Genomic DNA, 25136 nt, shown 5'->3' with positions numbered 1-25136 from the left:
GTATTCAGCTTAGCTGTCTGCAGTTAGCCTCTGCAAGAGCTGCAGGCACACTGAAGGGCAGGGCTCCCTCCCCATGTAGCCAGCTAAAAGGCCTGGCTATAGGAACTAAGGGTGTGTGGGGCTAAATGTTCTCCTCTCCAGGGCATGAGTCACTTTGGAGTGGTGCCAGTCCTGGCTGGGACTGCCTATTGGGCAAGGCAGGGCAGGAGCCACTTTGGAGGGATGTCTGCAGAACTGAATGTGTTCAGTGGGACAAATCTGCAGGGGAACCCTGGGGTCGGGTATGTGGTGCTAGCAAGGTAGATGGAGAGTGTCAGAACTGACTTCTGTAAGCATCCAGCCATCTAGCCTGGGGAGGGCAAGAAAAATGGCACCTGCAAACAGTTTTGTTCCTGGAGAAATCTGCAGATCCCTGCCCCACTGGTATACGTCCTAAGATTAGTTGATAAATACCCTTCATGTATATCGCAAATTCTTTTCAAACTGTGGCTGCTATGCTATCACCCACTAGCTCTCCTGGGGTTAAGCCCCACTGGTTTTCAAAGCCAGACTTTATAGGGACGCATGTTTCCAGAGTGGGTCCCCAGGGCTGAGCCTGACAGGGGTGGGGTCTGATCTCCTTTCTCCTCTGTGCTTGTGATGTCCCTCCTGTTTGTGGTTAGTATGGTTCCCAATCATATCTTCACTCCTTTTGTCCTTTTGATGTAGCTGCCTTTCGAGGATTAGCTGTGGAAGATCTGTTCTGCCAGTCTTGAGGTCATTTTCAAAATTAGTTGCAATAGATGCAGCTGCTGCTTTGGTGTGTCTGTGGGACATGGTGAGCTCAGGAGCCTATCTGGCCCTCAGTTCTGCTCTGTTCTTATACTTTCATTTAAATGTTGACATATGATTTCTTTTAGTTCTCCTCACACGTTTAAAATGGATGACTTAAAATCTGTACCTCATAAGTCCAATGTCTGGACTTCTTCAGGGGAAGTTTTAATTGACTACTTTTTTCCTGTATGTGAGCTACACCTTAATCTATTTGTGTCGTATTTTTTTTTGTTGTTTAAAACTTAACGTTTAAAATAATAGAATGTGGTAACAGTGGAAATCGGTCCCACCTGCTTCAGAGGCTTTGTTATTGTGGCTAGGTCTTGCTGTTTCTCTTTGTTTAGTGACTTTCCTAAACTAATTCTGTGAAGCCTGTATTCTTTATAATATGTGGCCACTGAAGTTTCCACCTACCTGTTGGCTAGTGACTGAACAGAGAATTCCTTATACGCTTGGAACTAATAAATCTCCCAGTCTTTGCTAGGACACCATGTGTTTTGGGGCACACCTCCAATAGTCAACCAGGTTGTTGACAACTCTGCCTTAATCCTCACATCCTGCTTGTGCAGAGCCTCAAGGTCAGCCAGAGGTGAGAGTTTAAGACTACTTAGATCTTTCCCGAGCATGTATATAGTCCTAAGTATATGCTTGGACTTGGAGATTCCCAGGAGTATGTTAGAGTTTTTCAAAGCTCCTACAGGCCCAAAGCCTGTATCTATAGGCATCTTATTCACCAGGTTTTCCTTTTAAGATTTTTGGTTGTCTGTTGTTTTCTCCAAATGTCATCTATACCTAAGAAAGCCATGAAGTTCAAATATTTGTCTGTAATTGGTTCTGAAAAATGTTCCACCCTTCCCAGCTCACAGATGTTTTTTTCTACTGGACAAGCTCCATGTCAGGCCTAATACAGAAAGGCCTATAAGTGGGGTGTTCCAGGAACCACTGGACAGGTCAAATAATGACAATTATTTGGCAATTAGGCTTTGAAAGAGTTCCACCTGTTCTGCCCTTTGGTGCCTGAAATGTTACAGTGGGAGAGTTAGTGGGTTATTACTCTACTCCAGAGCTGGAGAGTTGGGGGACTGAACTAAAGCAAATTAAAATGCCACAAACCTCAATGATCACACTATTTTCTTGACCAAACGCTCTAGGAGTTTCTGCAAGCCTTTTTTTTTTTTTAAGATTTTATCTATTTGATAGCACAAGCAGGGGGAGTGGGTGAGGGAGAGGCAGGCTCCCTACTGAGCAGGGAGCCCAATGTGGTGCTCCATCCCAGGACCCTGGGAACAGGACCTGAGCCTAAGGCAGACACCTAATGACTGAGCCACCCAGGTTCTCCAAGCCTTTGATTAATTATCAAATTCCTAAGAAAGTTGATTCTGAGGGTTTTTTTTTTGTGTGTGTGTGTGGCAGTTTTTTCATTGCTGTTATGGAAGAATGACATTTTGAAGGTCCTTATGCTACTATTTTCACTGCCTTCCTGCTCCTGACTTTGACTTTTGGAATTACAAAAGTAGCAAGTATGCTGTATAAACTGTACATGCAGCTACACCACGTTTGAGAATCACACCTTACTGCAGAGAAATGAGATATCTGAGAAGACTATAAAGAAACACAGACACAGTTTCTTTGCCTTGAACGGCTTTACAATCTAGTTTCAAGGATAAGACATATCCCCAAAAGACAGTAAAAGTAATCTGCCACCTTCAGGAACACAATGCATGCTGACTTAATAAATAATCGCCCAACTGAGTTATAAATGCAAATTCTACAGAATTTCAGAGAAGGGATTCGCTAGGGTTGAAAAAGCATCACAAAGACCTAGGGCTCTGCTTGGGTCTCGACAGAAGCATAGTGAAGTGGTGAGAAAAGGCAAGAACCTGCGAAAAAAAGCATTACTGTTTTAGAGGTTCTAAATATTCTTAATATAATCCTTTGTCAGATATAAGGCAATAATCATTGGTCTTTATACTGATAAGTATAAAGGAAGATAAACTTGTCAAGATAGGGGCTAGTGAAAGGCTATGAATGCTAACTTAAGGAGGTAAGACTTGACTCTGCAGGCCATAAAGTGGCAAAATATGGCCTGAGTCCTCAAGACAAAATTACCCTGTTTTGGTAAGTAAAGTTTTATGGGAACACAAGCCAGTTCATTCACTATCGTCTAAGGCCACTTTAGCACTATAATGAGTAAGCTGAGTAGTTGCTACAGAAAGCATATTTCATCTTTCCTTTTATACCTTTGTTGGGAGTTCCATAGGGCCCCAAATATTTACTATCTGCCCCTGATGTTGGCTATGACTCTGGCCCAATACCTTTAGGCTGTAGCCTCAACCCTGGATAATAAAAGAGAAATTAAGGGTATAGAAAACACTTAAGAGACTGCTTTAAAAAATCTATCCAAGGTGAGCAGCACTAGACTGAGGGAAAGTTTTCAGGACTTACGGCTGGTTGAAGGAAAACAGTGAAAGGTCAAAGATGACTCCAAAGTTCTGAACATGTATGATTAGTAGAAAGTTGCAGTGATATAGCAAGTTTGGAGAAAAGTTAGGTAAAAGCATAATGAATTTGTCTTTAAACGTGTTAAGTTTCAGATGTTAGTAAAACTTCCAACTGAAATATTTGAAAGTAGTTAGAGACTTCATTCTTCAACTTGGGAGAGGTGGCAGGGTTGGAAATAGAGGTTTAAAAGTTCTTTGCAGAGTTGAAGTCACAGAAAGTAGAATTGACCTCCTGGATAAATCCAGAGAAAGAGTAATTGAGTGGAAGAAAAGGTATTAGGAGATACTCACATATATCGAGTAGAAGCCAGGAAGAAGTAGAGACAGTGTAGGAATGGCCAGAGAGAAAAGGTGGGAATCAGGGTAGCAAAGCAGAAGTCACATAAGCTATGAAAGTTGTTATATGAATAGAAGGCACAAGGATAAAGAAGAGTCTACAAAAGAAAGAGTGAATGAATAAAAGGTCAAGTGGGATGGTCAAGTGTCAAAATGTCAAGAGAATATCAAGGCAAGGGGTAACTTTTCGGATGAATCTCTAAAATTCAATGCTTTATAAGTTTCATACTAGAAATCTTATAGGAAGTAGACCTCACATTTATTTATGAAAAGATATTCAGCTTTTCTACTGACATTTCAAGATACATGACACAATTTATAAGCTAGTAACTCATGTATCAGAGAGCTAAAGATGATCAAAATCTCCATTAAGAATTCTTTTTAAAGCTTTTTAAAAGACTTTTTAAGATTTTAAAAGATTTTTAAAATTAAAAAAAAAATTTGACAGACAGAGAGGAGGGGAAGGACAGAATGAGAGGAAGGAAGTATGCTCCCTGCCGAGCAGAGAGTCCGACACGGGGCTCGATCCCAGGACCCTGGGACCATGACCTGAGCCAAAGGCAGAGGCTTTAACCCACTGAGCCACCCAGGCACCCCAAGAAGAATTTCTTAAAAAGAGAATTATAGAAATGATTGGCAATGAGATAAATGTAAGGTTTTTAAAAACCCTGAAAAAAGACTTACAAAAAGGAAAGGGTGCTGCACCACGGCATAAAATCCAAGAGAAGCCTGGAAGGTCCCATGGCTACTCCTCTAAAGATTACTGCAGCTCATTCTCTTTCCCCTCTTAACTAAATCAATTATTTTATTATAACTGTTTGTTTGTATGTGAAAGTCCTAACTTCAGTTCCTTGAGTGAAGAATTTTTTTATTACTCGTTCCTTCACTGAATCACTATGCTCCTATATCTTCTTTGTTGTAAGAAGCTAGGAAAACTTAATCTGAGTTGGAAATTATTTGCTTTTAATTTCCTAATAGGAAAATATCATTTAATGTATTAGTGAAAAACCCATTCACAGATTTATACAGAGGAAGAAAATAAGAGACACTGAATATAGGTATTTGCATAAAACATGGAGTATAAAGAGAAAAACAATACTCTCAATCATTGATAAAAAACTATTTGAGCTAAAGTAGTGAACATTTATAATTAAAAGGGAAGTTGCTTTCAATAAAAAAGCAGAAAACATTACTTAAATAACAGCATTTACAGACCAAAGAAAATAAAAGTAAATAGGGTGTGTTGCATCTCCACTTCCTCATATCAGGGAGAGCATATGATATGTACTATGGTGAGTGCTGTGAAGTGTGTAAACCTGGCGATTCACAGACCTGTACCCCTGGGGATAAAAATACATTATATGTTTATAAAAAAAAAATTTAAAAATTAAAAAAAATTTTAAAAAATGAAGAATAAAATAAGTAGAAATAAAACAAAAAGTAAATAGGGTGTGTTAAACTCTCTCTCGTACATAGATCCTTCACAAAAAGGTCGAATTCGCAGGTAGATACAGGGGGAAACTGGATTAAAAATGGAGATCCCTACAGGGAATATCTGGGAACCTTTAAGAACTTTCAAAATTCACAGGCACTTTAGGACACCCAATTTTACTTCAAAACCAGTTATATTATTTATAAAATGTATTAGCCATGACATGGATGGCTTTTGAGTTGTAAATAAGAACATACAAATAAAGGAGCAAATGAGGAGAGGATGAATGAAAGAGTTGGAGACCCTGCCCATCATGCGATGGAATGATGTCAGTCTGAATTGCTTACCACACATAAAAAGGGAGAAACAATGTATATGAACTCCCAACAAAGGTATAAAAGGAGGTGACAGAGAACTGGAGGCGTGATTCTTGGACTTAGCCACTAGGTGGTGGCATTGGCCCAGGACTGTTCAGTTGTGGTGGCTGTAAAGCGGGTGCTGGGAATAGTAAGCACTTGTTTGGTCATTTGTAGCTATGGGGCTGTCAAGGAATGGCAATGTATTTTGTTGATAAAAATTTAGAAAGCAAACACTAGTCAAATTCTTCAACAAATTATCAAAGATTTACTATAAAATGATTATAAAAATATAACTGTGCTTGTCCACTCACCTTTACTACATTGTCCCCTGACTGTCCATTATTTCGTAAACAATCTAGACATATAGCAATTTGTGGGTCACTTCTGTGATAGTCTTTATCATCTTGATTTTCATCACCTTCTTCATCTACTTTAGGTTTGTCAACTTTTGAAGTATCATCTGCATATTTTAAACAAATCTAAGTTAGATATAACTCAAAGTTGATTTTAAAGTTAAACAGTATGTTAAGACAAAAAAATCATCAAAGCAAAAAAGTTTTAAAAAACTAAGAAATGCTTTTTAGACATTTTGTTTTGATGACGAATACTTGAAAATTTTAATATCTCTAAAATGTTCCAACCGATTCAACAATGGAAACATTTTTAAAAATCCATCACTGACTTATTAACATAACCTCAGGTTTTTAGGCTCACTGGGAAATCCAAATGAAAGATTCAGAGCTAGCTATATCTGGCCACAAAAATTATTGCAGTTAATGATTAGACCACTTAGAAAGTAGACAGGATATAAAAATACTCCAAATTTTATACATATATATCCAAATTTGAAACCAAGTATTCTTTTCAACGTATAAAGTACTGAGTTCTCAAAATTTCAAATTATTAGAGACTCAAAAAACCAGCTAGTGAGATATTAGAATGAATTAGCTTTTTAAAACATGTATGTAGCTATGTAACATTAAAAAAATCCATGAAAGAAATCTGAATCACATACTCTGTTATATACAAATGTATTGAACCTATGAAATACCTGCAGCCTACATATAATACAACTCATGTGCCAATTCATTTATTAAGAGAGTCCCTTTCATTCTGTATTTGAGATGCATTGTGCTAGGCTTGGGGTACTACTGAAATTAGAGTATTCTCATCCTTACCATCATAGTGGTCGGGGTAGAAGCAAGTAAAGAAAACAGACAGATGGAGAAGTATGATAAGGACTCTGATGGAAGAGGTAAAAATAGACTATGTGGGCACCTATAAGAGAGGTATCCAAACTTGGGGTGAAGCAGAAATTCAGGGAAGATTTCCAGATAAAATATATCCAAGCTGAAACTTAAAAGAACTAGCCAAGCATTATGGTACAGAAAATCCCGGGGGGGGGGGAGGGGTTAGCTCCTCTTCAACGCCTAATAAAAGCATTTACAATTGTATCCTAAATGGCAAATGGGTTCTCTTCTGCATTCATTCTTCTATATAGTTATGTTGAACCCACAAAGACAGGAGCTAACCTTTTATGAACCAAACTCCCAGCACCAAGAAAAGATTGACATTCTCTACCCAAACTCAAGACAAAACATTAGAAAATAGTTTAAAAAGGGAGAAATGTGGGTAAAGGGAGATACAAACAAAGTAGGCTGTAGTCCTTCATTGGTCTATCCATACGATATGCTGAGTGGACTAAACCTCCTATATACCTTATGACAATCCCTTGGTTTCCTGTTCTCTTGAAAAGACAGTCAAAAATTGGAACATTTAGTCAACTTTATATTATACTTTCATTATAGCACTACTATCTAAACTGCAATTTACACTTGGGTAAAACAAGTCTTTAGTGAAGTCATGTTTTGTCATGGGCTTCTTTGCCCATTTTGTTGTTACAGATAAAAAATAATCCCTAACTACCTTATTCCAGTAATTGAAAACTATTCTCAAGTCCCCATCTCTCCCCTTACTGAAAGCCACCCTTGTACAGTAAAGTTGAACTAATAAAACTATGAACCTCAGTTTACAGATAAAAAGAGAAAGACAGGATTTCCTCAACCTATCTTAATGATATATAACTGATAATCTTATGATCTTAAGGGAAAAAGAGAGGTGGAAGACTAAGCTCACAAGGAGCCTATAAAAACACGAATACATCCTTAAAAGTTTTCAATGGTATTTATACTATCCCGAAATAAATCTAGTATTAAATAACAGTGGGAAAGCATACTATTTCTTTTCATTTCAGGTATGTTATGCTTTTTTTCCCCCTTGTGTGAATTATACATACTAAAAGCCTTTTCTCTGCCCAGGAAGGTTTGCCACTTTGCCGAGATTATTATTAAAAACTACTGAAGGCAGAGTCTCCTGGGACCCAGAAGAGACACGTGGACACTCAGGGTAAGTAGTGGAGAGAATTCCCATAAGCACGGAGAAGTATTTTGCATATCTCAGGATATATAAATTTGTATCATCTGAGTTCCACCTACCAACACATAATTCTGGATTATCAGAGCATAGACAGACCTGATATGGCACTCAGCCACATCTTGGTTCTTTCTCCAAGAAAACAAACATACAGAATAAAATAAATAAAATAGAAAACTCCTCAGGGGTTAGTTGTAGACTATGGCTATTTCTTCAATTTCCTTTAGCTCCCCAGCAAATACTACTATAATCAGTAGGGAGTTTTCAGTTTTATCTTCCTTTTCTCTTCCCAAAGCCCAATTTTCTCTACTTCCAATTGCTTTCATTGGTGTGACTCCAGATTTACACGCATGTATATAGAATCTCATGGTTTTATACAAAAGGATCATAATGTAAATGAAGGGCTACATAAATTTTGTACAGGAGAAATGTGAGCTTGAAGAGATACTAGTTCACCAAAGCTACAAAAACCTAGCCACTTTGAGGGAGTGTATCAGATTCAGATAAAAGAAAAAGTCACCTTGTCCATTTTCTTGAGGCTTATTTTTCTTCCAGAATTCAGATTCACGCTCAAGTTCCTCTAATTTAAAAGAAAAAAGAAGTGTGAAAATAATGGAAACAATCATGAAATCTTTAATAGAAATGGTGACTTTACAGAACATAAAAATCTGCAAGAAGCCAAAAAGCAACTTACGTTCTCGTAGTCCAGGGACCAGCTTAAATATAATTTCCTCTAATGTATTATCCAACCTTCCAAAGGGGAAAAAAAGACAATATACTAACAGTGAAGATACGGCAATCCACTATTTAAACAATTAGAGACTGTATCTTACAGGTATTACAAAATACAAGACATAGACAATTTTAGCCCATCCACTATCCCAAACTCTTCTGCGCACAGAGCACACCCATTTCTAGCCTTTCCTGCAGGGGCTGGTCGATTACAAAAATGGTTCCAGTCTCCAGCTCTCTGTATGGCGCTACACTCTGAACAGGGCTTTGAAATTCCTCCCTCTATTAAAGGATGGCATCTACTTCCTCACCTTGAGGATATACATGGGCTAATTCTGAAATATGGTTATTAGGCCAACAGAATGTGGCACAGGTGACACTGTGCTTACTCTGAGCCAAAGCTTTACAAGGCCTCCCATAATTCTGTGCACTCACACTCTAGGAATCCCGCCACTGCAAGAATGAATCTGGAGGATGGGTACCATGCATGCACCACGCTGCCCTGCTGAGGCCACCTTAGACTCATTCATTCACTGCGGTCTCCTGAGTGAGGCCAGCCAACACGAGAAGAATCACCTGCATCTGTGAACCACAGAGAACTGTGAGGAATAATAAATGCTTTTCCTACTGTCTTAAACATGAAATTTGGGCTGGTCTGTTATGCAACAACAGCTGATACAGCTGGTACACCTGCTCTCAAACTCTCTCCCACCACTCTGGCTAGTTCCTGGAAAGGAAATAATGTCCATTCTTTCCTTTGAAGCAATCTAGACCTTTCTGTCATTCTATCTTCTAGATAAGGAATGGAGATATTTATCTTGGCCTTTTCCCCATTTCCTTTTCCTGCCATGGAGGAGTAAAATGCCTCCTTTCCATGGCTGGTCCTTCAGTCTCCTCCTCTCCCACAGCCCTCTTCTCTCCCCATCCCCAAAATGGGGCTCAGCAGCATTACTCCTCTAGAATACAAACACGGACCACTTTCTCGTATCTTAAAAAAAAAAAAAAAAAAAAAAAAAAAAAAAAAAACCAAACCCTAAAACTTTTGCTGAACCTATTGTCTTTTCAAGCTGTTAGCAGTTTCTCAATTTTTTCTTCCAACTAGAAGACTCTGAAAGCATGATCGACATTATTTCTGCCACACAACCTGGGCTTTGCTTCTTTTACCTACTGAAATCATAACTTACACACTGAATAGTTTTAAATCCTTGTTTTAGAATTACAGTTTAAAAATTGTAGATGATTTTTAAAAGTCATTTTTCTCTATAGCAGTTTGATAGTGTTGCCTAATACTGCCCCTTGAAAATTCCCCTTCCTGGTTCTTTTTTCTGTCTACTTTTCTTTGTCCCTAAGTATTTTTCTTCCTCCAACTACCTCAAAATTGCTGTGCACTCTGCACTCTTCGACCTCTTCTAGACTGCCTGCCTGGATGACTGCATCCACATTCATGGCATGAAAACTAGCATACAGGCAGATTACATGTGTCCACTCACACATACACATTACATCTCTCTGCTGAGCTCAAGTTCTGTGTTTCTAACCAATGCTGAAGATCTCAAGCACCTCCTTTTGCTCAACACTGTTCAAGACAGTCTCATCTATCCTTCAACAAAATACTGAATACCTGTGTCTTACCATTTAAAAATTAAATTTAGAAATAACATATCTCCCCCAAATAGACTCAAAATGCAAGAATTATCTGAGCCTTCTCTCAACCCCCTCTCAGTTCTCACATTTTTTTATTAATTAAATTTATTTATTTTCAGCATAACAGTATTCATTATTTTTGCACCACACCCAGTGCTCCATGCAATCTGTGCCCTCTATAATACCCACCACCTGGTACCCCAACCTCCCACTCCCCCACCACTTCATTCCCCTCAGATTGTTTTTCAGAGTCCATAGTCTCTCATGGTTCACCTCCCCTTCCAATTTCCCCCAAATCCCTTCTCCTCTCCAACTCCCCATGTCCTCCATGATATTTGTTATGCTCCACAAGTAAGTGAAACCATATGATAATTGACTCTCTCTGCTTGACTTATTTCACTCAGCATAATCTTTTCCAGTCCCATCCATGTTGCTACAAAAGTTGGATATTCATCCTTTCTCATGGAGGCATAATACTCCATAGTGTATATGGGCCACATTTTCCTTATCCATTCGTCTGTTGAAGGGCAGAAAGATTCCCTTCTTTTTTTTTTTTTTAATAAACATATATTTTTATCCCCAGGGGTACAGGTCTGTGAATCACCAGGTTTACACACTTCACAGCACTCACCAAAGCACATACCCTCCCCAATGTCCATAATCCCACCCCCCTTCTCCCAATCCCCCTCCCCCCAGGAACCCTCAGTTTGTTTTGTGAGGTTAAGAGTCACTTATGGTTTGTCTCCCTCCCATCCCATCTTGTTTCATTTATTTTTCTCCTACCCACTTAAGCCCCCATGTTGCATCACCACTTCCTCATATCAGGGAGATCATATGATAGTTGTCTTTCTCTGCTTGACTTATTTCGCTAAGCATGATACGCTCTAGTTCCATCCATGTTGTCGCGAATGGCAAGATTTCATTTCTTTTGATGGCTGCATAGTATTCCATTGTGTATATATACGACATCTTCTTGATCCATTCATCTGTTGATGGACATCTAGGTTCTTTCCATAGTTTGGCTATTGTGGACATTGCTGCTATAAACATTCGGGTGCACGTGCCCCTTTGGATCACTATGTTTGTATCTTTAGGGTAAATACCCAGTAGTGCAATTGCTGGGTCATAGGGCAGTTCTATTTTCAACATTTTGAGGAATCTCCATGCTGTTTTCCAGAGTGGCTGCACCAGCTTGCATTCCCACCAACAGTGTAGGAGGGTTCCCCTTTCTCGGCATCCTCACCAGCATCTGTCATTTCCTGACTTGTTGATTTTAGCCATTCTGACTGGTGTGAGGTGATATCTCATTGTGGTTTTGATTTGTATTTCCCTGATGCCGAGTGATATGGAGCACTTTTTCATGTGTCTGTTGGCCATCTGGATGTCTTCTTTGCAGAAATGTCTGTTCATGTCCTCTGCCCATTTCTTGATTGGATTATTTGTTCTTTGGGTGTTGAGTTTGCTAAGTTCTTTATAGATTCTGGACACTAGTCCTTTATCTGATATGTCGTTTGCAAATATCTTCTCCCATTCTGTCAGTTGTCTTTTGATTTTGTTAACTGTTTCCTTTGCTGTGCAAAAGCTTTTGATCTTGATGAAATCCCAATAGTTCATTTTTGCCCTTGCTTCCTTTGACTTTGGCATTGTTCCTAGGAAGATGTTGCTGCGGCTGAGGTCGAAGAGGTTGCTGCCTGTGTTCTCCTCAAGGATTTTGATGGATTCCTTTCGCACATTGAGGTCCTTGATCCATTTTGAGTCTATTTTTGTGTGTGGTGTAAGGAAATGGTCCAATTTCATTTTTCTGCATGTGGCTGTCCAATTTTCCCAGCACCATTTATTGAAGAGGCTTTTTTTCCATTGGACATTCTTTCCTGCTTTGTCGAAGATGAGTTGACCGTAGAGTTGAGGGTCTATTTCTGGGCTCTCTATTCTGTTCCATTGATCTATGTGCCTGTTTTTGTGCCAGTACCATGCTGTCTTGATGATGACAGCTTTGTAATAGAGCTTGAAGTCTGGAATTGTGATGCCACCAACGTTGGCTTTCTTTTTCAATATCCCTTTGGCTATTCGAGGTCTTTTCTTGTTCCATATAAATTTTAGAATTATTTGTTCCATTTCTTTGAAAAAGATGGATGGTACTTTGATAGGAATTGCATTAAATGTGTAGATTGCTTTAGGTAGCATAGACATTTTCACAATATTTATTCTTCCAATCCAGGAGCATGGAACATTTTTCCATTTCTTTGTGTCTTCCTCAATTTCTTTCATGAGTACTTTATAGTTTTCTGAGTACAGATTCTGTGCCTCTTTGGTTAGGTTTATTCCTAGGTACCTTATGGTTTGGGGTGCAATTGTAAATGGGATTGACTCCTTAATTTCTCTTTCTTCTGTCTTGCTGTTGGTGTAGAAAAATGCAACTGATTTCTGTGCATTGATTTTATATCCTGACACTTTACTGAATTCCTGTATAAGTTCTAGCAGTTTTGGAGTGGAGTCTTTTGGGTTTTCCACATATAGTATCATATCATCTGCAAAGAGTGATAATTTGACTTCTTCTTTGCTGATTTGGATGCCTTTAATTTCCTTTTGTTGTCTGATTGCTGAGGCTAGGACCTCTAGTACTATGTTGAATAGCAGTGGTGATAATGGACATCCCTGCCGTGTTCCTGACCTTAGCGGAAAAGCTTTCAGTTTTTCTCCATTGAGAATGATATTTGCGGTGGGTTTTTCATAGATGGCTTTGATGATATTGAGGTATGTGCCCTCTATCCCTACACTTTGAAGAGTTTTGATCAGGAAGGGATGCTGTACTTTGTCAAATGCTTTTTCAGTATCTATTGAGAGTATCATATGGTTCTTGTTCTTTCTTTTATTGATGTGTTGTATCACATTGACTGATTTGCGGATGTTGAACCAACCTTGCAGCCCTGGAATAAATCCCACTTGGTCGTGGTGAATAATCCTTTTAATGTACTGTTGAATCCTATTGGCTAGTATTTTGTTGAGTATTTTCGCATCTGTGTTCATCAAGGATATTGGTCTATAGCTCTCTTTTTTGATGGGATCCTTGTCTGGTTTTGGGATCAAGGTGATGCTGGCCTCATAAAATGAGTTTGGAAGTTTTCCTTCCATTGCTATTTTTTGGAACAGTTTCAGGAGAATAGGAATTAGTTCTTCTTTAAATGTTTGGTAGAATTCCCCCGGGAAGCCGTCTGGCCCTGGGCTTTTGTTTGTTTGGAGATTTTTAATGACTGTTTCAATCTCCTTACTGGTTATGGGTCTGTTCAGGCTTTCTATTTCTTCCTGGTTCAGTTGTGGTAGTTTATATGTTTCTAGGAATGCATCCATTTCTTCCAGATTGTCAAATTTATTGGCGTAGAGTTGCTCATAGTATGTTCTTTTAATATTTTGGATTTCTTTGGTGTTAGTTGTGATCTCTCCTCTTTCATTCATGATTTTATTTATTTGGGTCCTTTCTCTTTTCTTTTTGATAAGTCGGGCCAGGGGTTTATCAATTTTATTAATTCTTTCAAAGAACCAGCTCCTAGTTTTGTTGATTTGTTCTATTGTTTTTTTGGTTTCTATTTCATTGATTTCTGCTCTGATCTTTATGATTTCTCTTCTCCTGCTGGGTTTGGGGTTTCTTTCTTGTTCTTTCTCCAGCTCCTTTAGGTGTAGGGTTAGGTTGTATACCTGAGACCTTTCTTCTTTCTTGAGAAAGGCTTGTACCACTATATATTTTCCTCTCAGGACTGCCTTTGTTGTGTCCCACAGATTTTGAACCGTTGTATTTTCATTATCATTTGTTTCCATGATTTTTTTCAATTCTTCTTTAATTTCCCGGTTGACCCATTCATTCTTTAGAAGGATGCTGTTTAATCTCCATGTATTTGGGTTCTTTCCAAACTTCCTTTTGTGGTTGAGTTCTAGCTTTAGAGCATTGTGGTCTGAAAATATGCAGGGAATGATCCCAATCTTTTGATACCGGTTGAGTCCTGATTTAGGACCGAGGATGTGATCTATTCTGGAGAATGTTCCATGTGCACTAGAGAAGAATGGGTATTCTATTGCTTTGGGATGAAATGTTCTGAATATATCTGTGATGTCCATCTGGTCCAGTGTGTCGTTTAAGGCCTTTATTTCCTTGCTGATCTTTTGCTTGGATGATCTGTCCATTTCAGTGAGGGGAGTGTTAAAGTCCCCTACTATTATTGTATTATTGTTGATGTGTTTCTTTGATTTTGTTATTAATTGGTTTATATAGTTGGCTGCTCCCACGTTGGGGGCATAGATATTTAAAATTGTTAGATCTTCTTGTTGGACAGACCCTTTGAGTATGATATAGTGTCCTTCCTCATCTCTTATTATAGTCTTTGGCTTAAAATCTAATTGATCTGATATAAGGATTGCCACTGCTGCTTTCTTCTGATGTCCATTAGCATGGTAAATTCTTTTCCACCCCCTCACTTTAAATTTGGAGGTGTCTTCGGGCTTAAAATGAGTTTCTTAGAGGCAACATATAGATGGGTTTTGTTTTTTTTATCCATTCTGATACCCTGTGTCTTTTGACAGGGGCATTTAGCCCATTAACATTCAGGGTAACTATTGAGAGATATGAATTTAGTGCCATTGTATTGCCTGTAAGGTGACTGTTACTGTATATGGTCTCTGTTCCTTTCTGATCTACCACTTGTAGGCTCTCTCTTTGCTTAGAGGACCCCTTTCAAGATTTCCTGTAGAGCTGGTTTGGTGTTTGCAAATTCTTTCAGTTTTTGTTTGTCCTGGAAGCTTTTAATCTCTCCTTCTATTTTCAATGATAGCCTAGCTGGATATAGTATTCTTGGCTGCATGTTTTTCTCGTTTAGTGCTCTGAAAATATCATGCCAGCTCTTTCTGGCCTGCCAGATCTCTGTGGATAAGTCAGCTGTCAATCTAATATTTTTACCATTGTATGTTACAGACTTCTTTTCCCGGGCTGCTTTCAGGATTTTCTCTTTGTCACTGAGACTTGTAAATTTTACTCTTAGGTGACGGGGTGTGGGCCTATTCTTATTGATTTTGAGGGGCGTTCTCTGAACCTCCTGAATTTTGATGCTCATTCCCTTTGCCATATTGGGGAAATTCTCCCCAATAATTCTCTCCAGTATACCTTCTGCTCCCCTCTCTCTTTCTTCTTCTTCTGGAATCCCAATTATTCTAATGTTGTTTCATCTTATGGTGTCACTTATCTCTAGAATTCTCCCCTCGTGGTCCAGTAGCTGTTTGTCCCTCTTTTGCTCAGCTTCTTTATTCTGTCATTTGGTCTTCTATATCACTAATTCTTTCTTCTGCCTCATTTATCCTAGCAGTGAGAGCCTCCATTTTTTATTGCACCTCATTAATAGCTTTTTTGATTTCAACTTGGTTAGATTTTAGTTCTTTTATTTCTCCAGAAAGGGCTTTTATATCTCTCGAGAGGGTTTCTCTAATATCTTCCATGCCTTTTTCGAGCCCGGCTAGAACCTTGAGAATTGTCATTCTGAACTCTAGATCTGACATATTACCAATGTCTGTATTGATTAGGTCCCTAGCCTTTGGTACTGCCTCTTGTTCTTTTTTTTGCGTTGAATTTTTCTGTCTTGTCATTTTGTCCAGATAAGAGTATATGAAGGAGCAAGTAAAATACTAAAAGGGTGGCAACAACCCCAGGAAAATATGCTTTAACAAAATTAGTAGAGATCCCAAATTGTTAGGGGGGAGAAAGGGGATAAAAAGAGGTTCAAAAAGGAAGAAAGAAAAAAAAGAAAAAAGAAAAAAAACAGAAAAGAATTAAAAAAAAGAAAACAAATAAGAAAAATATAAAGAAGAAAAAATATGTATATTAGATAAACTAGTTAAAAAACGTTAAAAAAGAAAAAGGTAAAAGTTAAAAAAAAAATTTTACCAGAAGGCGAGAAAAAAAACAAAAAATGAAAAAGAAAAAAATTAAATTAACTGCAAGACTAAAAAAAATCACAGGGAAAAAACCATGAGTTCCGTGCTTTGCTTTCTCCTCCTCGGGAATTCTGCTGCTCTCCTTGGTATTGAAACCACACTCCTTGGTAGGTGAACTTAGTCTCAGCTGGATTTCTTGTTGATCTTCTGGGGGAGGGGCCTGTTGTAGTGATTCTCAAGTGTCTTTGCCCCAGGCGGAATTACACCGCCCTTAGCAGGGGCCGGGGCGAGTAATCCGCTCCGGTTTGCTTTCAGGAGCTTTTGTTCCCTGAACGCTTTCCGTAGAGTTCCGGAGGACGGGAATACAAATGGCGGCCTCCTGGTCTCCCGCCCGGAGGAGCCTAGAGCCCAGGGCCCCACTCCTCAGTGCGCCCTCAGAGAACAGCGCTCATTCACTCCCGTCTGCCCGACTTCGGCCGTGCTCCGAGCTCACCGAGCCTGCGACCGGTTCAAGGTAACACCGAGCTGTGAGCTTACTGTCGGCTCTGTCTCTGTAGCCGGCTTTCCCGTTCCAATACCCACAAGCTCTGCGACACTCAGACACCCCCGATCCTTCTGTGACCCTGCAGGACCTGAGGCCACGCCGACCCTGTGTGGGCTTCACCCCGGGTAGCCTCTGGAGCGATGTCCCTCAGCGGAACAGACTTTTAAAAGTCCTGATTTTGTGCGCCGTTGCTCCGCCGCTTGCCGGGAGCCGGCCCCTCCCCCCGGGGTCTATCTTCCCGTCGCTTTGGATTCACTTCTCCGCTGGTCCTACCTTTCAGAAAGTGGTTGTTTTTCTGTTTCCAGAATTGCTGTTCTTCTTCTCTTCGATCTGCCGATGGATTTTCAGGTGTTTGCAATCTTTAGATAAGCTATCTAGCTGATCTCCGGCTAGCTGAAGTAGTCTCAGCCGGCTACTTCTCCGCCATCTTGACTCCTCCCCTCAGTTCTCACATTTACTCACCCAGCCCCAATGACCATGCTTTCTCCATGTTTTTCCCACCTTGTCTTCCCGTACCTTCCATGCTTCCACTCTGCCAACTGCTGCCATGTTAATAGGACAGCACAGAGCTCCTTCCCTTTAAGTTGACATGCTCATAGTGACTCTTTCTTAAGCACTAATTTGATCATTATATGCCTGTTCAGGAACTAATTTCTTCCCACCACCTGGCTTTGAGTGTTTATAGAACTTGAGTCCAACCTAAAACTTAACTGGTACTATGGTTTCTCTTCTCTAGCCACCTGCCTTATTCAATTATCCTTAAGAATGCCTTGTCACTTCCAATCTGTTTTTCCCTCTCATGCTCTTCATTCTGGCTTCTCCACTCTTTTGCTCTCCAATGCAACCAATGTCACCTTATTCTTCAAGACTCAATTCAAATACTAACTCATTCATAAAGTTTTCCCCCAGACTATTTAATAGTAGTAAACATAAGAGAAATATTTTTGTTTTTTATCAGAGTAATACACACACACACACACACACACACACACACACACACACACAATTTACAGATCAAACTTCCCCACAAAACTTATATTAAAATACAACATTTTCATGACCCACCCTCCTCATTCCTTACAACCCTAGAGAGAGCCACTTTCAAATCCAACTTGTTTCTTCTGGTAGCCATGCCTTTTCTGCTGTCTAGATTCTTTTGACTTCCTTTTATAGAAAGTAAGGATTTGATTCTTGGATATCATCTTGCCAGCCCTCTTTCTTCCCAACATATACTACTCTCATCTTCCTTCTATACTTTTATTACCATTTTTTGGTTTAATAACCAGTGTTTACGTGGTTATAATTATATATTTACAGTGTACTCTGATTATAGACATCCCCTCATTCAACTTTTTTCTTTCTCTAGTGTTAGTCATTGCTTTCTTCATTTCCTATGTACCTATTTCCAAATTCTTCAACAGATCAGGAATTGATGAGTTTCATTTCTGTTCCTCTGAGCCATCCCTCACACCAAACTGACGCCTTCTATCACAGTTTAGGACTGATTTACTCCAAGGTCAGTCATTAAAACAACATCTTTGCATGTACCTTCAATTCCCTTGTTTGTCCCTCTCACACTTGCTCGAAATTATTTGGTACAACTACAACACTGGCTAAATCCAATTCTCCATTAACCTCTATACATGGCTAGAAAAAACACCACCGCACCTCTACAAATTTGTAACTACAACTCCAAGGTGCCTCTGAGTTGCTAGGAATTCTTTCCCAGTCAATTTATTCTCTCACATTCCTGGGTAACACTATTTTTTCCTCTCCATCAGCCACCTGATCTTTCACCCTCAGTTTTTCCTGTATGATTTGATGATATCCTTAACCTTTGAATTCCTTCAAACCACTACATCCCATCTTTCAATCCTATCTCTTGGTAGATAAACACTTTCTCCTCATTGAAAAACTTGGACAGACTCTGACCACCGTACGTGCCTACAGCGCATGCACCCCATGTACTCTGCCCTCCAGCCTGCTGCTACACAGAGGATCGGTCAGTGCACCTATAGAAAACCACTCTTCTCTCTTATTCTGAGAGATTCCATTCCCTCTTATCTACCCAAGAACATTGTTTCACCAAATCTCCCTCCACTCCACTCTACCATTAACCTTCTGTTCTCCACTGGACTATTCCCTTCAAACATACCTAGTTTTTTGTTTTTGGCCTGTATTAAATTCAACAGAAACCTTCTTGACTGTATTCTCCTAACAGCTACTATCCCATTTCTTTGCTTCCATTTGTGGCAAAACTTTGTGTAAGATTTGCCTATAGTCACTGTTTCTGATGATTCCTTGTCCCTATCCTCCTTGAAACCTATTAAGTTTTTGCTTCACGACTCTACTGGAAGTGCTCTTGTCGAGGCTGTTGTTAAATCCAACCATCAATTCTGTCTTCTCTTTACCAGACTCCAGGAACATCTGACACAGCTGATCACTCTCTCTTCTTGATACACATTCTTCACTTGGATTCTAAACCTCACTCCTGATTTTCCTTCTACTTCACTGGCTGGACCTTTTCAGCTTCCTTTGCTTGTTCCTTCTCCCCACTCTGATATCTAAATGCGGGAATGCTCCAAGGCTCGGCCCTTGGTCCTCTCCTCTTTCTCTGTACACCCTCAAGTGAACTCATCCCGTGTCTCACCTGTCTAAATACCTTCTATATGCTGAATACCATCAAGTGTTTCTCTCCAGCCAGATCTCTCCCTGAACCACAGACTTGGATATCTTCCTGCCACCTTGCTCTCTTCTCTGAAATGTTTAACAGACTCATTATGTCCAGAGCCAAACTCCCAATTTACCCCTCCCCCAAAGCTGCTCGATCCTTTTCTTCCCTGTTTCAGTTAATGACAACTTCATTATTCCAGATGCCCAGTCAGGCATCTCAGGTCAGGGTCTGCACTTTCTCTCATACTCTACTATATCCAACCCACCAGCAAATCCTGCTGGATCCTCCTCCAAACTCTATCTAGGATACAACCATCTCCAGCGCCCTCTGCAGCTACCATCTCTTACCTGGATCACCGCCATTAGCTTCTAACTGCTCTCCCTGCTTCTGCCTTTGCCTTGCGAGGTACTGTGTATTCTCAACAGGGTCATCAAGATGATCCTCTTATGCCAGGTCATGTCCATCCTCTAACCAAAACCTGGCAGTGGTTCTCCATTTCACTCAGCGTAAAAGATGACTTTCTTAACAGTGGCATACACGACTCCCGTTCTCTCTCTGCCCTCCGCTCCCACTGTTCTCTCCCTCCCTCACTGGTCTCCATGCTGTTCTTCAGACAAGTGTCACATGTTCCTGACTTAGTTGCTTTGCACTGGCTGCTCCCTTTATGTGGAACAGGCATGTTTCATAGATTTATATATGGCTAACTCCTTCATGGCCATTAATTCTTTGCTCAAAATTTATTTCCCAATGAGGCCTATCCTCACCATTTCATTTAAAATTGCATTCAGCCCCTCCCTTCACACTCCTGATCGCCTTCACCAGCACCTTCTCCTTTTTTCCCCTTTTGTACTTTCTAATGTGCCATATACATCATTCATTACACACTCTGTTGTTTATCTCTCCCCACAAAATATTAATCCTACAAGCGCAAAAATCTTTATCTATTTTGCCCATTACAGCGTGTAGTATGATGCCTGAACATAGCAGGCATTTAGTAAATACATGAATGAATGATTCCTCAGAGCATTTTCCATCTTCCTTCTACCATCTGTATCAGTGATGTCCAGTAGAAACAGAAGTCAAATACGTAATTTTAAATTTTCTAGTGGTACATTAACAAAAGTATTTTATAGGTTTTGTGTAAAATTCTAATATTTTGTTTATGCATTAAAATATTAATGCATTTGTTTAGTAATTTTAATTTATGTAACAGTAAGGTTCTATTTAATGTAAAGGTCTTCCTATTGTTTCAGGGTTTCATTTAAAGTAAATAAAATTTAAGATTCCATTCCTCGGGTGTACTAGCAACATCATAAGTGCTCAAGAGCCGCATGTGGCTAATGGCTAGGAGGAGACACAGACTGTTAGGCTAGCACAGACTGTTCGTCCGCCCTCCCGCACAACTGCCATCCTCTGGCATCTCGCTCCCATGTTAGACTCCCTTCCTCCTCAGTTTAGGTTCCAGCACACCCTCCAATAGCTCCTGAGAAAGTATGTAGGAGGAAAATCTGTTGATAGCTGTGTAGCAGACACAATGTTACCTACTGAAGAAGTCTTGGTTCCCCTTATGTTTCGCTAACAAAATCTGTTTATGTTCTGGCATCAGTATGTCCAGGCCCTAGGCATAAATCAGAATTTTCCAAGGCCCCTCTAGACCCCCACAACACCCTTTTACCTAAGTTTGCATGTGAGAGAAAGCCTGCTGGGGGACCTGTTGGTGAAGCTCTTCCACCTGCCACCTCCCAGCCGACTTGCTCTCCTGGGTCTGCTCAACCATTACTACATCAGTCTGCTTTCCAATTCCCATTCTTGCTCCTATCCCTTCTCATCTTTACCCCAAGGCTTCACTGGTTCCCATTGTATTCCAGGAGTTATCCCCATGCCAATACTGAGTTCTTGTTCTTATCATCTCTGTGAGTTTGTCTTTTAAAATTCATCCTTTGTAGAATAATTTTAGTGGAATAGGAGGAAAAAAAACTCTATAAAGGATATTATTAGATAAATTGATGAAACTGGAATATGGACTATAGATTAAAATATTATACCAATGTAATCACACTGTAGTTATGTAAGATAGTATCTCTACTTGTAGGAAATACACACTAAAGTCATCAGGGATAAGGAGCCAGGAGGCATGTAACTTACTCTCAAATGGTTCAGAAAAAACAGAACAGGCAGGCATGTGCATAATAAAGCAAACGGGATAAAATGTTAACAGTAAAGTAATCTGGGTAAAGAGAATACAAGCATTTCTTATATTTTGGGAACTTTTATGGGTTTTAAATTATTTCCAAAGAAAAAGTTAAAAAAATGTGATATACTTTAGCCAAGGGATTATATTTGATTAAATGGTGATTGGATCCCTCCAGATAGCTAACACTCAAAACCAAAAGTTAGTTTTTCTTCCAACATAGCACTTTCAAATGGAGTAGGTAATTATTATTAACTGTTTGGTATAGTTTTGATACAGCGTCAGAAAAAAATTTTAGAGGAAGAGTTTGCCCTGTTCTTCTCTGAGTGACTTAAATCAGGGTTTCTTGACCCCTGTACTGTTGACAGTTGGGTCTGGCTCTCTGGTGTGGGAGGAGGCTGTCCTGGGAATCACAGGATCCTCAGTGGGGACCAGCATCCCTAGCCTTTACCTACTAGATGCCAGCAGTGCCACCCAGACCTGACAATCAAAAATGTCTCCAGATGTTGCTATAAGTACATGTTGCTGTAAGTAGGGGGAGTGAAAGGGAGAAGCAAAATCACCAGTGGTGGAGAAGCACAGATCAGGACGACAGACTACAGTAGAACAGTGGTTCTCCAATGCTCGCTTATATCAGAAACACCTGGGTGGATTGCTATTAACTAAAATGGGCTCCACCCTCAAGTTGATAAATCAGCAAGTCCCAGGTGGGGTCACGAATTGTCATTTCTAACAAGCTACTAGTGGTTTGGGGACCAACTTTGAAAACCACTGTGCTTGACATTTACCTATAGAAAAATTATTCCAGTGACACGCACTAAAATTAAAAAAAAAAAAAAAAAAAAAAAAAAGTCTGAAATGTAAGACTTGCAAATCCAGGGGCGCCTGGTTGGCTCAGTCGGTTAACCACCTGCCTTCGGCTCAGGTCATGATCCCAGGGTCCTGAGATGGAGCCCCAGGTGAGGCTCCCTGCTCAGCGGGGAGACTACTTCTCCCTCTCCACTTGCCTTGCTGTGTTCCCTCTTTCACTGTCTCTCTCTCAAATAAATAAGTTAAATCTTTAAAAATAAAAGACTTGCAAATCCAGATTTATAGAATGAAGGCAACATCACACAGATTATGAGGGTTGCAGAGGGGCTAAATAGAGAATGTCTAGCTGTTTTTAGATGTGTACTTCCCTAAAATCACAGTTAATCTGTGGTGGAGCTATGGTAGGAAAAGCAGGAAGAAAGTAAATGGGTTTAGTGGTAAGAATATCTGGCATGTAGCTGTGAAATGACATGTGTGCTTGCTGAAGCCCTAGGAAAAGCTGTGTCACTTCTCTAAATTTCAGGTTCCTAATCTGGAAAAAAAGGGTTTAGATTAGGATCTTATAGACTACTTTCAGCTTTAAAACTACATAATTATACTTCTTAAGTGAATGGTAGTCATTTAAAAAAATTCTTTAAGTTTTACACTAATGTTTGTATACTTTTTTGATATAACTAAAAAATTAATAGTACTAAGGTCAGCCTCTCTCACTCTTATGTCTGCCAGCACTACCGTGTTGCCCAATGAAAGCAGAGTTATGTGTGGAATATTAAAATCCTGAAAATAACTACAACTAAAGTAGCTCTGAGATAAAGTTATAATTTTAAATTTGGAAATAGATTTCTTAAATATTTAATGTCTAATATGTACAGACTTATTTTTAAATTCCTCTTAATAAAATTCTTTAAAATGAAACCAAATGCTTTAAGATGAAAATTAAAAAATTTGTAAAACCTGTATTAACTGAGTCAAGGTGCTAACAAATATTATGATGCATAATACAATATAGTAAGAGTTCACATAACTTCGATGAACTATGGAGTACCTTTACTTACCTCAACATTTCTAATGGATTTGTCTCATGCACTTGGTTGCCACACCTCGGACAGTCATTGCTATCTTCAAAGTGTTGGACAATACAAGTCTTGCAGACTAAGAAGAAAGAAGACGGTAGATTAAAATGCATCATTTGAACTTAATGTAATTAGAAACAGTCTGTAAGAATTGCATATTACAGGCAGAATGCTATTCTTTAACCAAACTTTATAAGACTTAACATTCTAACATTGTAAAAAACAAACAAAACCAACTGAAACAAAGCTTACAGTTAACTGTATAAAAAGTATATACTACGCTGCTGCTTGCTTTCTTAAATATATTCACAACCCAAGTAATTTATTCATATTACCATGGAAAAGCTGGTATATTTACATAAAACAATAGTTCTCATTTAAAGAAGGACAAAGAGAGGTATAACCTGTAAGTCTGCAAGGACTTCTTTTGAATGCAACATAAACAGTTCTTAATAAAATTTGAGAGTTTTCAATGTGTTTGGATTACTTTCTTTTGGCAGGGTGCTCCCAGGACAAGTGGGGAGTTACAATGAAACTTCAAGCCTTTGCAGAGCATGCTGAGTCTGTGCTTGCAAGCACTGTAATTCCACGGAGCATGAAGTATGGGTAGTGGCATCAACTTGGTACAAAGGCATGAGAGGAAAAGTAGAACAACAACTAAGAAACTGACAGGTATAAGTAAGATTTTAAATAAAGATTCTAAACAAAGACAATAGAAATATGATTTGTGGATTTTTGGCTACTAGCCCATATAGTCTATGCTTCCCTTAATAGTACAAATCTTTCTATCTTTCTCACCTTTTCCTTATATTTTTATTACCTACTATGTCAACTGTCTTGCCCAAAAACCTTAAACATATTTACAGCACCTGAACTATAAAATTTTTTTTATCTAATTCCCTATCCCAAAACCCCTCTCCTCTAATTTATTATGCTGTATAATCTGAAATTTTTATCCACTATGGATCAGCTACCCCAACTCTTTTTTTTTTTTTTTAATTTATGTATTTGATAGAGAGGGTGTGCATGAGCAAGAGGAGCAGCAGAGGCAGAGGGAGAAGCAGGCTTCCTGTTGAGCAAGAAGCCTGATGCAGGACTTGGTCCCAGGACCCTGGGATCATGACCTGAACTGAAGGCAGACGCTTAACCAATTGAGCCACCCAGGGGCCCCCCAACTCCCTTTTTCAACTCCACCACAAACTTCTTCTTTCCCTCTCCTCATGCCCCATGTTACCTAAAAGAAGTAAAAGTTTATCTAAACAATTGATCAAAAGTAAACACTAAGATTCTTCTGAGATTAGGTCTGAAAATTCAAGCATCTCACATACACTGGTCTGAGCAACCAACGGTCAAGGAAGAATTCTATTAGCTACCTAATTTTAAAGAAGGTATACAGAAGGTATCTTGGTATTTCCTTTCACTTGCTCATCCGTTCACTGAAGGCCGTATACTGTACCAGGAGTTGGGGATGTAGAGGCAAACAAAACAAAGCCCATACCTTTATGGAGCTTATATTCTATTTGGAAAGGCAAACAAAGAATTTTAGTTAGTAACACGTGATATTCACACACACACACACACACACACACACACAAAAGGTAGACAGAGTGTTGAGCCCTGGCTGCTATTTTAAGCTGGCCAGGGGAAGACTTTCTGAGATGACATACGAGATTTGTTTTGT

General features: G+C 39.4%; 1 protein-coding gene across 5 annotated transcripts in view; it reads right to left on the bottom strand.

Annotated features, from left to right (window-relative positions):
• The window catches only part of PCGF5 (polycomb group ring finger 5), a 123087-nt gene that overhangs the window by 32889 nt on the left and 65062 nt on the right, over nucleotides 1-25136 (bottom strand). For all 5 annotated transcript variants that reach the window (XR_014309248.1, XM_082721926.1, XM_082721928.1 and 2 more), the window contains exons 3-6: nucleotides 23438-23534; nucleotides 8569-8624; nucleotides 8395-8454; nucleotides 5753-5901 (exon numbers count right to left, since the gene is read on the bottom strand). Coding sequence is in view for 4 of the 5 variants with exons in the window: in XM_082721926.1 (XP_082578052.1) it covers nucleotides 5753-5901; nucleotides 8395-8454; nucleotides 8569-8624; nucleotides 23438-23534 (362 nt within the window). In the remaining variant the exon portion in view is untranslated. The remainder of the gene's footprint in view (nucleotides 1-5752; nucleotides 5902-8394; nucleotides 8455-8568; nucleotides 8625-23437; nucleotides 23535-25136) is intronic.

This window comes from Mustela nivalis, assembly GCF_964662115.1.
Source record: "Mustela nivalis genome assembly, chromosome: 2".
Lineage (NCBI taxonomy): Eukaryota > Metazoa > Chordata > Mammalia > Carnivora > Mustelidae > Mustela > Mustela nivalis.
Note: the sequence above shows the minus strand (reverse complement) of the source record. Positions and strands in the feature narration are given on the sequence as shown.